Genomic DNA, 18,444 nt, shown 5'->3' on the forward strand with positions numbered 1-18,444 from the left:
TTCCAAAATCCCTAACCATTAAGTTGAAGTAAAACTTCCATTTGTTCAACATATCCAGCATGTTTGCAGGTTAAGAGAATATTCATGAACGTAATCTCGTTCGGTCTTATTCCCAATTCCACAAATCGAATCATTAGCATAGTTGTGTATTCCATAACCTTCGATCATGGAACTCCAAGATGCAATGGTTCGCTCGGTCATGCTATCAAAAGCTCTCCGAGCCATACAGAGGTCTCCACCATGAGTATACATGTTCACCAGAGTAGTATCAACATACATATGCTTATCAACACCAAATGTAATCGGCTTAAGATGAATCTATTTCCCCTTATCAATATAACCAAGATTCGAGCAAGCTTGAACCGCGCTAAAAAAGGTCACTTCATCCATGTCACTAATGCTGGTTAAACGGTTCTAGTTAACCGGTTAAAACCATAGTCTAACCAAAAAAACCAATTATCGGTTAACCGAAAATCGGTTTTTATCGGTTTGGTTTGATTATTGGTTAGTGTCTTTATCGTTAACCGATTAATCGGTTTAATTGGTCGGTTAACCAGTTTATTTTTTAAATTAATTAATAAGTATATATTTTAATATTATAATTTAAAAAATACTCCCTCCGTCCACGAAATGAGTACCCATTTGTGGACGGCACGGGTTTTAAGAAATGTATGAAGTGTAGTGTGAATAATTTAAGGGTCCCACTTTTTGAGTGTATTAATTAAAGAGATGTGTAGGGTACACTTGCCAAAAAGGGAAATGAGTACTCATTTCGTGGACGGACGAAAAAGGAAATATGGGTACTCATTTTGTGGACGGAGGGAGTACTTAAAATTAAAAATCAAATCACAAATTCACAATTAAAGACTAGGGTTTTCTCTGTTTCTGCTGTCTGCGACTTCTGTTTCTGCCATTCCGCTTAGCAGGTGCCTCTCCGACATCACAGCCACCCCCACCGATGCTGCGCCGCCGCAGCCGCAGCAGTCCCGTTCAGCCTCCCAACAGCCCAGGCCGCAAGGTTACAGCCGTCTCCGTTCAACCTCCCAGCAGCCGCAGGCTCGCAGCCGTTAGGGATGTCAACCGGGCTAGCCCGCCGGGTTTCGGGCCAGCCCTATCGGGTTTCGAGTTAATCGGGTGCGGGCTAATCGGGTTGGAGATTTTGTCGGATTAAAAATTTTCAACCCTAACCCTAAACGTTCGGGTTTCGGGCTAGCCCATCGGGCTAATCGGCTTAAAGGCGTAAAAATAAAATAATCATTTGTATTTTGTTATTTTTAATAATCTAATGTATAATGTATAAAATATACATAGAAATTAAAGATATAAATTATATAGTAAGCATGAAATGCAAAAATATAAGATATTTAAAAAGAAACATCAAGATTACATAGCAAAAATAAGTTTTTAACAATAAAATGTTTAACTTTGTTAAAGAAAAACAATAAAATATCTAACAATAGTTTGAACTCATAGAATCAAAGCATCTCAAAAATATAGAAAAGTGAAATAATGAGACTTTATAATATTTTATCATTTTTTAATTTTTATATCTACATATTCTATGTTAAATATTCGAGTTTCGGGCTAGCCCATCGGGTTGGTCGGGCCGACCCTATCGGGTGTCGGGCTATTCAGTTACGGGCTATCGGGTTGTAATTTTTATCGAGTTAAAAATATTCAACCCTAACCCTCTTGGGTGGCGGGTTAATCGGGCCAGCCCATCGGGTTTCGGGTTAGATTGACATCCCTAGCAGCCGTTTCCTAGCCGCCTTCCAACTCCAGCGGCCACACCAGCAGGTCCAGCACGGCTTCTACTTCATGAAAGGTAGTTTTTTTTTATTTTTTCGAATGCCTCTTTCTGCCATGTTATCAGGAATGTTTACTTCTACATTGTTTGCATCGTTGAATTTGTTGATTTGGTTATATTTTTCAATATGGTGTTGATTCTGGTATGCCTCTTTTTTTTTTTATCACCGTAAACAACTTTTCCTGGTAAAGCTTGCAGTGACAACTCTGAACTAGAGTAGCTGCTTTATTATTGATTTTGATTTGGCAAGTTGCTATTAACATTTTTCTGAGAATTGTGTGTTGCTGCAATCATGTTTTTGCAGTAAATGGTTCAAAATGGTGGGTAGTTCAGTTAGATGATATAGCTCGTTCGTAGCCATGTCAGTTTTCATATGTTAAGCTATATATCTCATTTTGATAATTCTTGAATGATTTATTGAGCTCATTTGCTGCCCTGTACACATATGATAATTGTGAGCGAATTAATATTCTTATTCAAACGTGACAAACTTTAGTCTTCAATTTTTTAAAAAGACCAGAACCTCTGTTTTTTTTTCTTTTGTTTTTCTCAATTAGCTGGAGAGAGTTGAAGATGGATCACAATCTATCACACAACAAGCTAGTAATAGGCTTGGTTCGCTTGGAATGGAAGACGATGATATGTTTGTGAACTCGAAGAAGACGCACGTGAAGAAGTTGAAGAACCAAAGGCAAAAAAAACTCGGAAATCTTCAGGGACAAGGTCCACTGTTTGGGATGATTATATTCAGATTATGGATGGAGAAAGGGATAAAAAGGTTAAGAAAGAGAATGCAAACAGTGTGGCAAACTAATAAGGGCTGATCCAAATAGAAACGGCACCACTGCTTTGAAGAACCATACTACTTCGTGCTTGAAGAAGCATCAAGCAACAATTAGTCAATCGGTTCTCAACTTACAACCCACTACTGATGGAACAGGGTTGTTGACAAGTTGGAAATTCGATCAAAATGTCGTTAGAATGGCATTGTGTCAGATGATCACCATGGATGAACTTCCATTTAGATTTGTCAAGCGTGAAGGGTTCAAGATGTTTATGGAGGCTGCATGTCCTATGTTCAAGATCCCGGGCAGACAAACAGCACGAGCTGATTGTATGAGATTGTTTTTGGAGCGGAAGGTGATCTTGAAATCTATTTTCCAAGCTAAAGGCATGGGACGAGTGTCAATCACGACTGATTGTTGGATAGAGATCAATAACACAAATTTTATTTGTGTCACGGCACATTGCATTGACAAGGAATGGAGATTGCATAAAAAGATAATAAGTTTTCGCAAGTGCACTAATCACACAAGTGATGATCTTACTACTACAATCATATCATCCTTGGAGGAGTGGGGCTTGCATAAGGTACTTTGTTGCACGATGGACAATGCAACGACAAATGATGTTGCAATTAGGTACATGAAGCCAGACTTTGAGAGGTGGGGGACAAGTGTTGTTGGTGGCAAATATTTGCATATGCGTTGTGTTGCTCACGTCCTAAACTTGATTGTGAATGATGGATTGGATGAGATTAGCATGTCCGTGAGACGAGTAAGAGAAGCCGTCAAATGGATGAAGGCATCACCATCTAGAGTGGACAAGTTCAGAAGTTATGCGGTGGCCTTGGAGATTGAATGCAGAAAGTCTTTGACTTTGGATGTGCTGACGAGATGGAACTCTACCTATTTGATGCTCGAGTCGGTTGTGCCATATAAAGAGGTCTTCGATATACATATGAATGTAAATCATGAATTTGTACATGATTTGAATCAGAAGAAGTACAAAAACATGACAATTGAAGTTCCCGACAGCTTTGATTGGGCTAAAGTGAAGATGCTTTGTGATTATTTGGCCAGATTTCATGATTTGACACTTCTCGTTTCAGGTACCATATACATCCCATTTATTTTTCAAGGAAATGTTCTTTAATTTCATGATTTGACACTTCTCGTCTCAGGTACCACATATGTCTCAGCCCATTTATTTTTCAAGAAAATGTGCTCTATCTTTGAGTTCATTACTCAGTTACAAAGGGATGAAGATGCTGAGATTAGGGCCATGGCCGATGAGATGAAGGCGAAGCTTGGAAAGTATTGGTTGGAAACAGATCAGGTGAACCCGAGAATGAACAAGTTGTTTTACATTGCTGCATTGTTGAATCTGAGACAGAAGATCACACATGTGAAAAAGTGCTTAAGAAAAGTTTATGCTCCTCAGCGAGCGATTGAATTGTTGGGGGAGGTGCGCAACTCATTGAATGAGTTGTTTGAGTATTACAAGAAACAACTTACTTCAGTTGAGGAAGCACTTGCCAATGCACCTACTTCGGTTCAAATTGAACCTCGAGTTAGTGGTGCTCGAGGCCATGTTGATGTTATTTCTTATGATAGTGAAGATGAAGATTCAGGCGATATGTCAGCGATTACTGTTTGCTTTGCTGAAAAGAAATACAAGCACAAAGCTATTGAGGGTGATCAGTTTGATATCCTACAGTGGTGGTCCAAAATTGGCCCGCGCTTCCCTATTCTATCTGAGATGGTTATCAATACATCATCATGGCTGTCCCTATATCGAGCGTTGTTTCTGAGGTTGCATTTAGCACGGGGGGTCGTGTTTTATCTCAATTTAGAAGCTCATTGACTGCTAATATGGTGGAGGCTTTGATATGCGCTGAGCTGAGGATTGGCTCAAATCTAGTTCATCGGATAAATTTCTCCAAGATGAAGAAGATGTGCCTGAAACTGAGTTAGAGAAAGAGTTTGAATCGGGTGAGTACTTTAATGTCTTATAAACTATAAAATTCAAATCATTACAAATATGCTAATTATTCTTCTTGTTTTAATTTTAAAAAAATTACAGTTTTGACACAACTTGGGATGAGTAGTGGTGGAGGACATGGAGTACGTGGAGGAACTAGTGGAGATGTTCCTAGTCTACCTTGAATCCGTTTCTTTGTTGTTGGTGTTAAACTTTAGACTTTTGTTACTTTATGTTTTATGTTATGTTTGTTAGTGGAGATTAGACTAATTTCATTAGACTTTTTTTATGGATTGAAAGTAATTGACTTATTATTGTGGCTTTTGGTTGTAATATGTGTTAGTTTGTTTAATTTTATTGTCGTTAATTGTTGCCTAGGTTGGGAATTCATTTATTAGAGGTGTTCTTTTTTTTTAAATATAAAAATACAAGTCTCTATAAAAAAAAAAAATTGTTCTAAATAATCACAAGTCATTAGTTGGTGGAGTGGATAAGACCTTACCTTTCTTTCAAAGGGTAAGAGTTTGAATCCTATTGCCAACATTCTAAAATTTTGAATTTCTGAGCTGTCTCAATTAAACCGGTTAATCCGTTCAGAATTTATGTATTATTCAGTTAATTCTGTTAACCGAACCGGTCCGGTTAATTGGTTAACCGAATTCTTAACTGGTTCGGTTACCTACAACACCTCATTCTTAAGTGTTGCAAAATATCCTAAACGCGCGGACTTTATAAATCCACATTTGGAATACATGTCAATCAGAACAAACTCATTTGGGAGGTAACTCTTGATGATAAGACAATGAATCTGACATCCCATTTCTGAGAGGTCGATCAGTGGCCAAAGAAAACGAATCTGCTGATATTCCTCGACTCTAACATTCCTTGTCTTCCCCGACACAACCTGATATGAGAATATTCCAAGACACCAAATGCTTAGTATACAGATCAATAAGTTTGGTTGATGGTAGAGCCGTCACGACTAGATGTGTGCGAGTGATCTTATGTTGGTGCAGCCCTTCAAAAGGGGCATGTACACTCTCATTCTCGATTATACATTCCCACTCCCACCATATATAATCACATTGACTTCTTCTTTTTTGTTTAATGATTAGATATAAAGAATTTGTTTGTGCAGCTCAAAGAAAAAAATATATAAATGTCAATCGGGCCAGCTTATTGAGTTTCCAGTTAGCTCTATTTGATTGTGGATTATTCGGGTTGAATTTTATCGGATTAAAAAATTTCAATTCTAACCCTCTCGAGTTATCGATATATTAGGGTCAACCTACTGAATTCAAGCTAAATTGATACCCCCCTTCTCATTGCTTCTACAGTTTTATTTTAATTTTTATAGATAATAAAGCAGTGGAACTTGAACTCAAAAAACTTTCCTTTTCACATAACAGATGTCCACCACTTATTATTTTCCAAGTTCTTTTCTATCTTTTTGAGTTGAGGGACGAGGCACACCAAGCTTATAAACATACAAATAATACTACTGAATTGCCAAGTTCGTTAATACAAGGCTGGTGTCGTGAGAAACTTGTCTACAATATGATCTTATATTAAGGGAATCCAATTCCAAGATATTGACAGCAGAGAAGCAACTCTCAACATGACAAATCAAGCAATTTCCAATTCATGACGTGGTTGTGGGATATGATCTTTCTATCTTCTCTCACAAAAACGCTTCCCATCTACGCGTCTTTCCCGTTGTCCTCGTCCAGTGGATCGTAGGGGAGCTGATGCCGAGGCTGGTTGTATTTCTCGCGCAGCTGTTTAATCGGGATAAAATCCCCGCCACCATCCATTCCATAGAACAAGAAGGAAGCATAAGGGTGTTCAAACCTATCCTGGGCAGGCCCAATCATCATCCTACTTGTTAACACAAGCACAACAGCTTAAGACAACCTTTGTAGTTTGATAGAAATATGGTCTTACACTAACCGTGTCTTGTTGATCTGGGGCCACTAAGTTCTCCTCGGCAACTGCAAGAGAATCACGGTTACAAATAAGTCAGGAAAAGTAGAGTGTATGAATGAATGAATACGATGATCGAGGAGCAATGCAAACTCGAGCACAACATTAGTCTATAAATTGACGAAGAAAAGAAAGGGATCTATGGTTAGAAGTGAAGTATTGATAGAACTAACAGAATAACTCCCATCTACTAATAATGCTTACCGTATGCCACTAAGAGGTTGGGGTCTTCTTGCATGTCAACCAACACCTGCAAAAAACAAGAGAGGTTAAATGATAAGGAGAGATTCCCAATTTTGTTCTCTGGGTAAGGCTAAAGCCACAAATATCAATTGGAAATTTTGATAAGAAATCAAGAAAAAGAATGTCAAAGTTATGATCATATTAGCACACCACAGAGCAAGACCGGTTTCTCTCTGTCTCTCTCTCTCTCTCTCTTTGGTGGGTGGGTTGGGGGATAACCTGATAGAAGGGTTGATCTGGACCACGAGTCAACTTGTCAATATTTGCGCCATCAATCCATGACTTCGATTCACAGCATGCCGGATCCATTCCACAAACAACAGCCCGATATCCTATAATACCAAAATAAACTTATAAGAGATGATATAAACTACATTATGCAGCCTCAGGATCCATGTGAGATATTGCTGAAACAGAGTCCGTCTCTGCCCTAACCGACTTTGCAGGATGTGTCATTAATGACTGCTTTTCTATGAAACAACTAACCTATCATAAATACGTTTGACTAGTCACTAACAACCCACATCTTGTGTTTTAATCTTCACTTAAGTCTTGTTCGTGGATGATTTACGGCAGAGTATATAAAGAATTTGGACTATAACAAGCACAACTACTTAAATGTTATGTTTAAAACGACACATAAATAGTGCATAATGAGGTAACAAATTACCAAATACTTTATGCTTTACTTTTTGGCCCAAGCGGAAAGCGTATTTTGCACTTTCATATGCTTGGGCTTTCGCAGATGCAGCCAAAGAATTTGCTTCGAGTTTGGAAATTTCATCTCGCAACTCAGCAGCCCGATTGTAATTCTCATTCTCAACTGCATTCTGCAGGTCTGCACTGCAAGAAGAATAGTGGCTTTTAAGTTCCCATATAAATCGATTATCAGGAAACGGATAATGGATGGAAAACCCGAGCCAGCTATACCAGAAAAAAGCTCAGAGCCTTACCGAAGTCTTAATATACTTATAGCCATATCTTGAGCTTCACTCTTGGACGATGATCCTCTTCTGCTTTCTCGGAGTTTGATAACCTCTGATTCAACCTTCAAATAAATCCATTATATAAGCATGATGAGATCTTCACAATTACCTTGAGGCCAACAGCACTGCAGTCTATGATAGATTTTCACAATAAGTTCCAAAAGCAACGATATCAAGAGAATAAAATGAGACTAAGATCCCAAACTCTTCTCAAAATGAAAGAAATACTTTACACAATGATCAGAACATAGAAAAATAATCTACTAATTCAAACCTCAGTCAACTGGTTTCTCAGTTGCTGGGCAACTTCATACTGCTCCAAATTCAAAGCATACTGCAAAACAATCACAGAGATAATAAGCCAACTAACTTATGTTCAAGACACGTAACACTAGCCAACAAGATTATAGCATCTCAAACCTGTACACGGGTGGCCAAATCGAGCTCAAAGAAAAACATCAGAATATCCTCATTGGCTCTCTCACTGTGCTCACAGCTCGCATCCAATTCTGATCCCTTATCATTTCCTCTAAATAGCCATCCAGCTTGAACCCTCAAACCACTACGTTGGGACACCTTACATGGTCCAGCAAAGGAAGTCCCTCTCCCACCGTAAGCACAGAGACACAACCTTGGAGCCCCAAGAACTAAATACGCCTCCCTAACTTGGCTGGCACTTCTCCTTGACCAATCACTTGATCCACACAAAACACTGCTTCTAGAAGTCACCAAAGGGTTTATCGAATTTTGCACCATTTTTTTAGCAGAATAACCCTCCCAAAGTGTTCACTGCTTTTGAGTAATGGAGAAAGGCAAGGCCTCACAGCTCCTCAATGTATCAAACCATCGTTTCCTATTTTCCTGGAAACAACCTAATTCAAGCCATTAACCGGAAAATGTCACTAAATCAAGCAAAAGAGTTCACACAGAAGACAACAAGTACTGCAACACAACGAGCTTCTTTATATACTAATCATTCAGAAACCTTCTCAAACACAGAGAGGCCTACTAAAAATTATCTCAATTGAAGGATACAAAATCTCAGCCGCGGATCAATTTCAACTGCCATTATGGCATCTCAATCAAGAAACACTGGAGCATCAATTACTCCAAGGAGCCCACTAACCCCATCAAGTTTATTATTGAAAATTCATCAGCGACTCTAAAAATAAGTTACTGTTCGCCCAAAAAAATACAATAAGACATATACGGGTAGAATAGAGGAAAAAACCTACAACATACAATCACAGATGAAATTGCTTCCAGAAACCATGCACAAGAAGACATCATTCATGAATTGCAACAACATAACACAAAATTTTATAAAGAAAAAGATTAATTGGTAATACGTTATGGTCCTATTTCAAGCGTTGGAACTGGCACCTCGAGTGTGTGAAGAATGTGTTTTTTCTTCGGTAGTTTGCCCTGCGATTCGTATCTCTCAGCTCTTTCCCTGAGTCACACAGTTTACTGGCCTTCATTGATTAACGGGAAAAGAAAAGAAAAAGAATATCTCAAATAGAAAAGCATAAATAATTACTACTCTCTGCATCTCACTTTGACTTGATTTTGTTTTTTGTTATATTCAATTTGATCTTTTTTTTTTTTGAATAATCATTTTTCCTTATAATAAATACGAGCACACATATTTATACACTTTTACTTTATAATTTTATTTTTTTAGATAATTATATCGAAGAGAATTAAGCCAAGGCAAATTCTTGAGTGCGACAGGTTTGAAAGTTTGCATTTTTTCACAATAATATTTACTTTTATTCATAATAACTTTTACTTTTAGTTATTTAAACTCATTAATACTTATATTCTTAACTATTTGGTCAAGTAATCATTGTCGTAACAAAAAGTAATTATTATTACAATGAAATGTAATATTTATAAAGTATTACATTTATTCACGATAAGTGTTACTTTTATTCATGAGAACTTGTATTATTGCATAAGTATATATTTGTACAAATAAATTTATATCTTGTGCTTATTAAAAGTAACCGATCGCATACTATGCGACCGGCCGCATTGAAGACCAACCTTTAGGCCAATTGAGCAAATGAGACGGGATGGAGAGAATAAAATTTCTCGCAGCACCAAGACCGATCCTCAAAATTGTTGAATCCCCCTCCCCCTAATCGGAGTTGGTTTTTTTGCAATTTTGCTTTTAAAAAAGTTCTCCTCCAAGTAGGCTTTGCTAGTTTGTTGTTAGGACTGGGAATCGGGTCGGGATCGGGTACCCTACCCGAAAAAATCTGGTACCCGGTCCCGATTAAGACGGAAAATCGATACCCGATCCCGAACCCGAAAAAAAATCGGGTACCCTAATACCCGACTCGGGTACCCGAGTCGGGTATTCGGGTACCCTAATTACCCGGTCAAAATTACATGTTTCAGGTCAAACTGTGTAAAATCGGGTATTTCGGGTATTAGGGTACCCGGTTTTCCTTAATCGGGTATTAGGGTACCCTAATACCCGAAAATACCCGATTTTTTTTAAAAAAAATTCGAAAATGTAACCACTAATTTCATGCCCAATTGAAATTGAAATTGAAATTGAAATTAAGGAATTAAAATTTAATTAAATTGAAATTGAAATTAAGGAATTAAAATTTAATTAAATAATTTAAATACATTTAATTAAAAAATCGGGTATTTCGGGTATACCCGATACCCGATCGGGTATACCCGATACCCGATTTTTTAACACCCTAAATACCCGAACCCGACCCCGACCCCTAATTTTTCGGGTATAGGGTACCCGATACCTGATTTTTTCGGGTCGGGTATCGGGTACCCGATTACCCGATCCCGAAATTCCCACCCCTATTTGTTGTAATGAGATTTGAACAATTGGACTTTTCTTTCGGTATAGAGTGGGAGAAGAAACATTTATTTATAGTCTTAATTTTCTAAAAAAAATAAATTGTGATCGAGTATTTAATAAACTATTTTGTTACTTCCCCATAAAGGAATCATGAACTCTAACGAGTTATTCAACCCCACCCCCTCCCAACGAAAGAAAACGAGGACAGCGCACCGATGGCCAACAAATTCAGCCAAACAAAAAAAACGAAGCAAAACTGGTTTTCAGAGTAATTACTCCAAATAGTTAATGGCCGATAAAAAGTAAATCGGACGGATCTTCTAGTTGCCATTAAATATGAGGTAAATAATTACAAAAGAATATATATCTTCAAAATTTTAAATACAACAACTTCAAAAAACAAAAAAATTAAATACAACAACAACAAAAAAAAGTAAGAGCGCTTACAGAATATGCAAACTTATCGAGACACCAATCTGCTCACCAAAAAAGAAAAATAGAGAGAGAGAGAGAGAGAGAGTTGTGGAATGTGGCATATTAGGCCACCTGAAGCAGAGGGAAAGTGGCTTTGTAGATGATCTATTGTCGCTGATAAACATATTTTGTTCTTGGATCAACAATCACGCCTTTCTCTCCATTTACTTCAAGATCATGCCTGCATCACATGATATTCAGTTACACGATGTCACTGTGCAGCGCTTCACAAACAACTCGGTAAACAGAGGCAGGGAACTCACTGAAACACAAAATCTGGGATGCTCAATTGCTCGCGAGGTACATATCTGAATAGCTGCAGAAGTCGATCGAGATAGTTCACCTTCTTCCATACCTACAAATCAGAGTGTTTATTGCATAAGCTTTAGAGGCGGGTGAAGGATATCACGAATGCAGTATTACTTCATACCACATTATCTACGAAAAGCTGCATTGCAAATATCGCTGCTTTTAGTCCAAAGGTTGGATGAAGGACATATATTGCCTGCGTTATAGTAGCAGAGGATAAGTAGCTAACAGCTTGTGCAACTACGGCAGAATGTTAAGAGGAAGATTGCTCATACATGAAGATTATGTTGGTGCTTCCGACCAAGTATTTGCTCTAATCTCTTCATCCATCCTAGGTCAGGTTGCCTGTTCACTCAAATTTATACGAAAAGTATTTTATACGGTGAAGAGAGCAGCGTAGAATTGCTTCATGAAAATTAGATTGTATCCACTAACTACACAAATGAGGTCGCAGTTTCCGAATAAAAGAGGCAATAAAGAGCGAGTGATGCATAAAGCAAAAGATGATGAGGAGCACTCACATCTGTAATGATGCAGCTGAGTGGAAATAAACAATAGTGTAAGGCTTCTGTATCACGGGCTCAAATTCCTGAACCGAAAAAAAGGTAGAAAATAATAATTCTAAGTTTGAAAAACTATGGAGTGAGCTATGTGACGTTACATAACATCAGTGGTGGATTCACTAAAGTCACAAAGTATAGAAGAAATGTTCACCTTTACTACGTACAAGACGAACCGTTCTAGATCAAGACACCTTAACAGAAAATGTGCTCCGACAACCACCATCACTGGGCGACCTTCATGATCAACTCCACCTCGGTAACTGAATGGATATAAGATATTTAATTATCAAGCTTGACATCAAACAGTTTTCTTACTTTGCCAATATATGTAAACTGGAGCTATAAAGAAGCTCACAACTGCAAGTGCAACTATCAACATTAACTGAAGCAGGAAGTTATAAAAAATTCAGCAAGTAATAGAGCACAAGAAACTGAAGCTGGGGGTTTCATACACTATTCTCATTTCTGCAATCTCAGAAAGATTGAGTGAATTTGCTTTAGCAAGATATCTGGAATGAAGGGAATATTCTTCAGCAGCAGACAAAGGAGGACCCCTGAGCTCACCATACCCAAGCATTTTAGCAAAATCCCAACCATTTCGTGCATCAGCAGCTTTTTCCCACTGTTCCATGCGTCTTTGGTCTGGATCTTTAATCAAGGACATGAAAGCGGGATCCAGATATGAAGACAAGTAAGATGAGTTCCTGCTTGACGGGAAAATCATAGGATTGGTTCGTGAATTCATAGACTGGAGGGAAAATATTTTTAGCATAGTATAAAGCTGGTTCTTGAATATGTAGATATACAATTAGTAAGATGTTTAGCACCATAGGCATAAAAGGGGTGGGAAAGAAGTATGCATCACTAACTTTCGTGTCACCAAAACATCACTGACTGGAAGATCATTAGAGATTTGAGGAATTCTTGGACCTGTCTTCTTCTTCAGATTAGGCAAAGGCTGAATTCTTATTCTGCGTTCATCAATGACTGTCTCACCATTTTCATCTCCAACATCTGCAGGAAGTCTTGTAACAGCTAATACTTCCTCTTTCTTCTCCCGAGGAAAGTAAAGTGGGAGCAATCTAGAATAAGACCAACATAAGAATGTCATACTTCAAGAGTCTACTATAACAGAAATTGCACTTAAATGTGTTATGTAGATAATCTATTCATTAACATGATCCAAATTTTTTACAGTTTCAACAACAAACCTCTTATAAATCTCTGTGTCAGATGATGCTGCGGTACAAAATATGACTGCATGTACGTTATCCTTTTGTTTCTCAAGAAATCGTCTGACAGTTCCTAATAACAATGCAAAAACTGAATGCACTTAGAGACAAGTTCTCATTCAGGATCATTAAAGTGAAACAAGGCAATCAGACGTTAAGAATATTAATGGAATAGAATACAATTCGTGAAAGCAAATATCTCACTTATTGCAACATGCGCAGCAGGTTCTCGTGGATATAATTTGGCTTCTGTATATATACAGCCAATAGCAATGCTGCATGACCATCATAAAAAAGCTTTAATCCACAAATAACGTATGACCCACGACATCAAGAGAATGGATAAGTGATTTAGTGTTTAGTACAGGACAACCTCTGCAGCCCGTTTTCAATGAGAAGTTCCAGGCAAGACCTATAGCAATGACTTAAAGCATTCTCTGCAGCAGTATGATATTTTACAGCATACTTAGGGCCAACTGTATGTATGACCCTCCTGCAAATTAGAATAACCTATTATTCTTGGGTAAGAAGTTAGCCATTTACGTACATGGAAATAACTGAAAATAAATAACTTGGTTAACATTTGCTATTAGAAATCTGAAAATAAACTTTACGGAACATCTAAGCTGTTCTTATATCTAGCTTGAGCCATCGTGTACTTCCTGTCCTCAGTCTCACTTTTTGGCTCTCACCAACCTCCATTTAAACAGTCTGATATTCAATTGATATATGGAAATGTGATGACAGAGAATAAAAATGGGGAAGGCTACCGGACTTCCAGCATATGCAATTAAAATTAATGACTATCACAACACAGTTCAACTAATCAGTTAAGCTAGTAAAATATATTGAGATAATTACCTTGCAGGAAGGTCATATGCATTGCTAATTTTTGCCATCCCTGTTCGGCAACCACCCTGTATGAATCAGCAAGGGTGACATAATCAATTAAAGTCTTTCATGTTCCATTGATACTACAAACTTTAGATTTAACTTTTGTAGCGATGCTCAACACGATACAGTCAATAAATGATAAGATGAGTTTTAGAGTTGGAACTGATATTTGGATATGTAATGTAGCATACCAGTGTTGCACATTCTTCTGCAAGGGCAGGTCCAGCAGCAGCATGCAAACCAGGACTGCTCTGCGCTTCATCTAAGCTCTGTTGGCCAACAAGAAACACGTACTATTAGTATGTGCAAGGATCTCAAAAGCAGCCTATGATCTAAATTGCCACGACATGTATTGCTCTAGATAATTATAACTCACTGCATTGCTACGAACCACCTATTACCTCATTTGTTGAATTCACTACAGCATCCACCTCAAGAATCCAAGGGTTCCCTCTCCAAAGGTAAACCTTGGAGTTAACCTCATGATTCACCGGGAACCTAGATTGCATGCCATATAAACAACCCTCACCCTCATCTGTAGATGTCAACGGGTCTGGAAAGTACGAGTTTGAAAATGCAGGATCTTCATTCTCATTCAAGTCTTTACACTCCAAACTACTCCAGCATGGAACTTGATCTAGTGTCACCACAGAATCTCCACTTTCAATTGCCAATCCACCTCTATTTGTGTTGGCAGCCCCAGCATCATTCATACTTACCACCCAAGATCAAATTATCCCCACCTTTGCTAACCACCAGCCAACATCATATATACAACCTATCTGCTTGAATATGTAGAAACATCAATCTCAACAATGGCATCAAGATGTTCCACAACAAAATTGAAATCCTGGCCAAACACAAACATATAAATTTAAGACCCCACAGAAGAAAGTATTCTCATGCCCAAAAAAAACACAAAAGGTTCCTCAAACAAATTGGGTCTCTAATGGGCAAATCACTAGCTTTAGGAAGCTTATGGATCATCACATTAATTCATCAAAATTCGGAACTCCCAAATTTGCACATCAAATTACATAGGGGAAACACTCATACGGGCGCGAATTATGCAAATAGCGACAGATAGAAACAAATCTAATTTCAGATATAAAAAGGCTTATCATATCAAAACCAATTCAAATGGCGGCAATTTCTCCATGATTTATGCATGCAGCGCCTCGAAGTTGTGGATTGCCAAATACCTGGGAATTGGAATCTGGGAAGCAGCTATGGAATTTTAGAGAGGGTAAGAGAAAATTCCAATGGGAGGAAAAAACAATGAGCTCAAGGTTGGCGCAGAATCGACGACTGTGAGGTGGTGGAGATCCCACTTTTTAAAAATAAAAATAATATTTTCTTTAATGAACAATAGAATTGTCTAATTAATTGCGAGAATAATTAAATCCACTCAAAATAAGTAGAGCACAACTATCTTATTGATTTTTATGAGAAATCCGAGCTCGATATTAAAAGAGTAATACATAAAAATTTTGAACTAGTTAGAATAAATTTTTTTTTTTCAAAAGAGAAACGGACCACTATATTACGAAAAATCGGAAGTAACAATATCTAGAAGCCAATCGGGGAAATCGGCCTTCCAGATCATTACATCAGACAAAGTAAAAGAGAGCCGAGCAAGCTCGTGGGCTGCACGGTTAGCCTCACGCCGCATATGAACAAAGTCCAAAACGACATGATGGCGAGCATGAACAAAAGCTTCCCATAAATCATCACAAAGAGAATCCGAGCCTTGATTCTGATCCGACAAAACATGCACAGCAAGAAGCGAATCAGTGTAAACCACAACCGGGCCCGTGTCGTTTTCCAAACAAGTTCCAACCGCAAGCAAAATGGCGTGGAGTTCGCCCATTAGTACCGTCTCCGAGTACCCATTTTATTCTTATGATAACCTTTTCATTTAGTTGGAATTTTTGTCACTTGAACTAACGAACTTTTTGAAAAAGAAAATGAGAACCTAATATTACAAATATATGATAGCATCGTTAGAATATGGCCATATTGTGAATAATTAGAAAATTATAAAATGGAAAAAGGAAAATTGATTTTATAGTGACCAAAGCCGTTACTTTTCATCAACTCCTCGAGTCTTCTTATCGCTTGCTTCTTCCCACTCCTCTCACCATAAACCAATATGGTTCTCTCTTTGCTCAATGCTTCTCTCACTAACCCATCTCCGACAACCTTAATCTCCACGAATAAATTCGGAATCCCTTCTCGCTCTCGTCAAGGAACATTTTTGCCGATCGTTTCGTGCCGCAGAGAACCGGAGCATTCGAAACCCAGATATTTTGGCCGAGAATGCTCCGCCATTGAACAGATTGTGCATCAGAAATCTACGTTTCTTGTAGCTGCGTCTCTTGCTATTGTTGTCTGGTCTAATCCAGGTGATTTTCTGCTTTTTCATGGCTTATTTCCGCTTTTTATTACATGGTTTTTCGTCGGACATGGTTTGCTTATGTTAGAATTCTTGATTTTTTTGTTCGACATATATATATATATATATATATATATATATATATATATATATGTGTGTGTGTGTTGAAGGAGGGTTGGGAATTGGGAAAAACAGTTAAGGTTGAGAAAGATATGCAGTTGTGCAGCTTATTTTGTTATTATGTGTTTGATGAGAGTTAGAATATGATTAAATCTGATGTCTTTGGAGTGAATATGGATTGTTGTGAGAGTGCAAGAATGTGGGAGCAAGAGTTATTAGGTCACCATTTGACTGAGCAAAAGCCCTTATGGGGTTCAATTCAACATTAATTTAGAAGCTTGGAACTTGGATTGAATTTTGTTATAGTCAAGTTTCATTCACATCTGATGTTGTTGGTAATAAATTTTTCCAATTCTGTAAATCTGCAAGCTGGAACTAATCTGCTGAGAAGAAGGTTGAGAAAAACTCATTCGAATTAGGCTCCAAAAAAGATTAACTGAAATGGCAACTTTAAAGGGATTTATGAAGTCCTAGTTTTTCATCTGGATATTTAAGTGCTAAAGAATTGACATGCTATGCTACATGATAAACTGTCCGTTAATTTTTGAATTCGATTTAGTAAATCCAGATAAGGATGGAGATTCAAAGCCTAGAAAGTGTTGTTGCTCTCTCAATCCTGATTTTGACTTTTCTATGTGGTGATTGTTGGTTTTTGTTGAGTTAGACGCTTCTCTTTTCCCTTTTCACTTATGTTACTTGTAATAATATGGACATAGGAGCCAGCAGTAATTAAAAGTATCTAGCTTGCAGCTCATGCTGGATTTCTTTCGGGCTCCACGGGTATGGAATCAGTTCCCGGCCCTCAGTTGCCTCAGATGGATTTCCTCACTCGTTTTAATGGTATACACACATTCTCTACTGAATCAAATCAGTGTCGATTTTTGTTGTTGTAGTAGTGAATAGTGATGCCTCAATCTTGGGTGTTTCAGAGGAAAATCAGAAAAAGTACGCAGAGAATGATGCAAGATTCAAAGAATCTCCAATCCTCAAGAAGCTGCTCGAGCAGTCAAAGTTAAACAAGGAGAAGTGAGTAGTCCCTCTACTTACAATGGCGTGTGGTGTGCAAGAAACTAATTGTAGTAGTAAATTGCAGAAACAAACAAGAAATTCTTGACAAATATTGCATTCGAGGAGCTGAGTGGGGAGTTGGAGACTGCTCGGCTGATGGTATGTCAGCGGAGGACAGGGAGAAATTCATTGCAATGCTGAAGCAGAAGGCTGGTGTGGAGTGAGATCAGCTGGTAATCTCTTTGCTTTCACCCAACTTCATTTATGCTTTCAATAACGGTTATCCAACTTTCTACTTCATTCATCACAGATGCAGACTTCTCACTCACAACATTCATACACCTAAACTTGGGATCTTTGAAGAAACCGCGTATTTCTTCAACCAAGTATCAGTTCAGTGTTGATCTATCATCCTTGGAGAGGAAGAGCGTCGTTTGTTATGCAGGATGCAATTTTCCTTGCTCTTTCAACCACATTTCTGTAGGTTAGTTTAGTTGTACTAGCACGGGGTAGGTTTTATGTCTTCTTAAATTTTCAAAAAAAAAAATGTATAACTGAGAATAATATTTTCATTTATGAGTCCATTATTGATATACTATAAAATTTGTTTCACGTTGAAATCATCGTCATAACTTGTTTTAACTGAAGTAATATACATTAAATTGATCGATATCTATTTAGACACTTAACTTGAAACATAAAATTTGAGTACAAGAAAATAGGACATTGAGTGCTAAATATAATTATGTCAACAAATAAGAAGAAATGAAATTATGTTGCCCCGTGAAAATAGAGGGTCTGGGATTGGCATGACATGATTATTAGGAAAGA

General features: G+C 37.8%; 3 protein-coding genes across 17 annotated transcripts; 1 reads left to right on the forward strand and 2 right to left on the reverse strand.

Moving 5' to 3' along the window:
* Positions 1-6,048: 6,048 nt before the first annotated feature.
* On the reverse strand, positions 6,049-9,332 carry LOC130995873 (clp protease adapter protein ClpF, chloroplastic). 9 transcript variants are annotated; one of them, XM_057921350.1, is made up of 9 exons: positions 9,132-9,332; positions 8,203-8,654; positions 8,057-8,116; positions 7,750-7,844; positions 7,467-7,639; positions 7,016-7,128; positions 6,758-6,803; positions 6,521-6,561; positions 6,049-6,426 (listed from the first exon to the last, which is right to left on the reverse strand). In XM_057921350.1, exons 2-9 carry the CDS (start codon positions 8,536-8,538, stop codon positions 6,271-6,273), a joined length of 1,020 nt encoding a protein of 339 aa, XP_057777333.1. In that variant the 5' UTR covers positions 8,539-8,654; positions 9,132-9,332; the 3' UTR covers positions 6,049-6,270. The 9 variants fall into 9 exon arrangements, with proteins under 9 accessions (XP_057777333.1, XP_057777332.1, XP_057777326.1 ...); XM_057921349.1 differs by having other exon boundaries at positions 9,166-9,321; XM_057921343.1 differs by having other exon boundaries at positions 6,515-6,561; positions 9,166-9,319.
* Positions 9,333-10,903: 1,571 nt separating this feature from the next.
* Positions 10,904-15,450, reverse strand: LOC130995861 (uncharacterized). Of its 6 annotated transcripts, none has more exons than XM_057921313.1 (15): positions 15,293-15,450; positions 14,492-14,940; positions 14,282-14,359; positions 14,058-14,113; positions 13,570-13,689; positions 13,401-13,471; positions 13,176-13,269; positions 12,834-13,046; positions 12,417-12,668; positions 12,116-12,224; positions 11,923-11,990; positions 11,677-11,746; positions 11,523-11,597; positions 11,356-11,447; positions 10,904-11,273 (listed from the first exon to the last, which is right to left on the reverse strand). In XM_057921313.1, exons 2-15 carry the CDS (start codon positions 14,801-14,803, stop codon positions 11,198-11,200), a joined length of 1,686 nt encoding a protein of 561 aa, XP_057777296.1. In that variant the 5' UTR covers positions 14,804-14,940; positions 15,293-15,450; the 3' UTR covers positions 10,904-11,197. The 6 variants fall into 6 exon arrangements, with proteins under 6 accessions (XP_057777296.1, XP_057777293.1, XP_057777294.1 ...); XM_057921310.1 differs by having other exon boundaries at positions 13,176-13,287; XM_057921311.1 differs by having other exon boundaries at positions 13,176-13,287; positions 14,492-14,872; positions 15,293-15,445.
* A 656-nt stretch (positions 15,451-16,106) lies between these two features.
* Positions 16,107-18,233, forward strand: LOC130995884 (uncharacterized). Of its 2 annotated transcripts, none has more exons than XM_057921373.1 (5): positions 16,107-16,495; positions 17,356-17,445; positions 17,535-17,631; positions 17,699-17,846; positions 17,924-18,233. In XM_057921373.1, the coding sequence occupies exons 1-4, from the start codon at positions 16,243-16,245 to the stop codon at positions 17,835-17,837; spliced, it is 579 nt and encodes a 192-aa protein (XP_057777356.1). In that variant the 5' UTR covers positions 16,107-16,242; the 3' UTR covers positions 17,838-17,846; positions 17,924-18,233. The 2 variants fall into 2 exon arrangements, with proteins under 2 accessions (XP_057777356.1, XP_057777355.1); XM_057921372.1 differs by having other exon boundaries at positions 16,156-16,495; positions 17,930-18,233.
* Positions 18,234-18,444: the final 211 nt, after the last annotated feature.

Source organism: Salvia miltiorrhiza, chromosome 7 (assembly GCF_028751815.1).
Source record: "Salvia miltiorrhiza cultivar Shanhuang (shh) chromosome 7, IMPLAD_Smil_shh, whole genome shotgun sequence".
Lineage (NCBI taxonomy): Eukaryota > Viridiplantae > Streptophyta > Magnoliopsida > Lamiales > Lamiaceae > Salvia > Salvia miltiorrhiza.

Coding starts and splice junctions, on each gene's coding strand:
- LOC130995861 (XM_057921310.1), bottom strand. CDS start 14,803: ATGAATGATGCTGGGGCTGCCAACACAAATAGAGGTGGATTGGCAATT. Junction 13,047..13,175: donor GACACAGAGATTTATAAGAG/GTTTGTTGTTGA, acceptor GTCTTATTCTAG/ATTGCTCCCACTTTACTTTC. Junction 12,225..12,416: donor ATTGCAGAAATGAGAATAGT/GTATGAAACCCC, acceptor ATATCCATTCAG/TTACCGAGGTGGAGTTGATC.
- LOC130995873 (XM_057921343.1), bottom strand. CDS start 8,538: ATGGTGCAAAATTCGATAAACCCTTTGGTGACTTCTAGAAGCAGTGTT. Junction 7,845..8,056: donor TGAGAAACCAGTTGACTGAG/GTTTGAATTAGT, acceptor ATTTATTTGAAG/GTTGAATCAGAGGTTATCAA. Junction 6,562..6,757: donor CAACCTCTTAGTGGCATACG/GTAAGCATTATT, acceptor ATTCTCTTGCAG/TTGCCGAGGAGAACTTAGTG.
- LOC130995884 (XM_057921373.1), top strand. CDS start 16,243: ATGGTTCTCTCTTTGCTCAATGCTTCTCTCACTAACCCATCTCCGACA. Junction 17,446..17,534: donor TTTCCTCACTCGTTTTAATG/GTATACACACAT, acceptor TGGGTGTTTCAG/AGGAAAATCAGAAAAAGTAC. Junction 17,632..17,698: donor TCAAAGTTAAACAAGGAGAA/GTGAGTAGTCCC, acceptor AGTAAATTGCAG/AAACAAACAAGAAATTCTTG.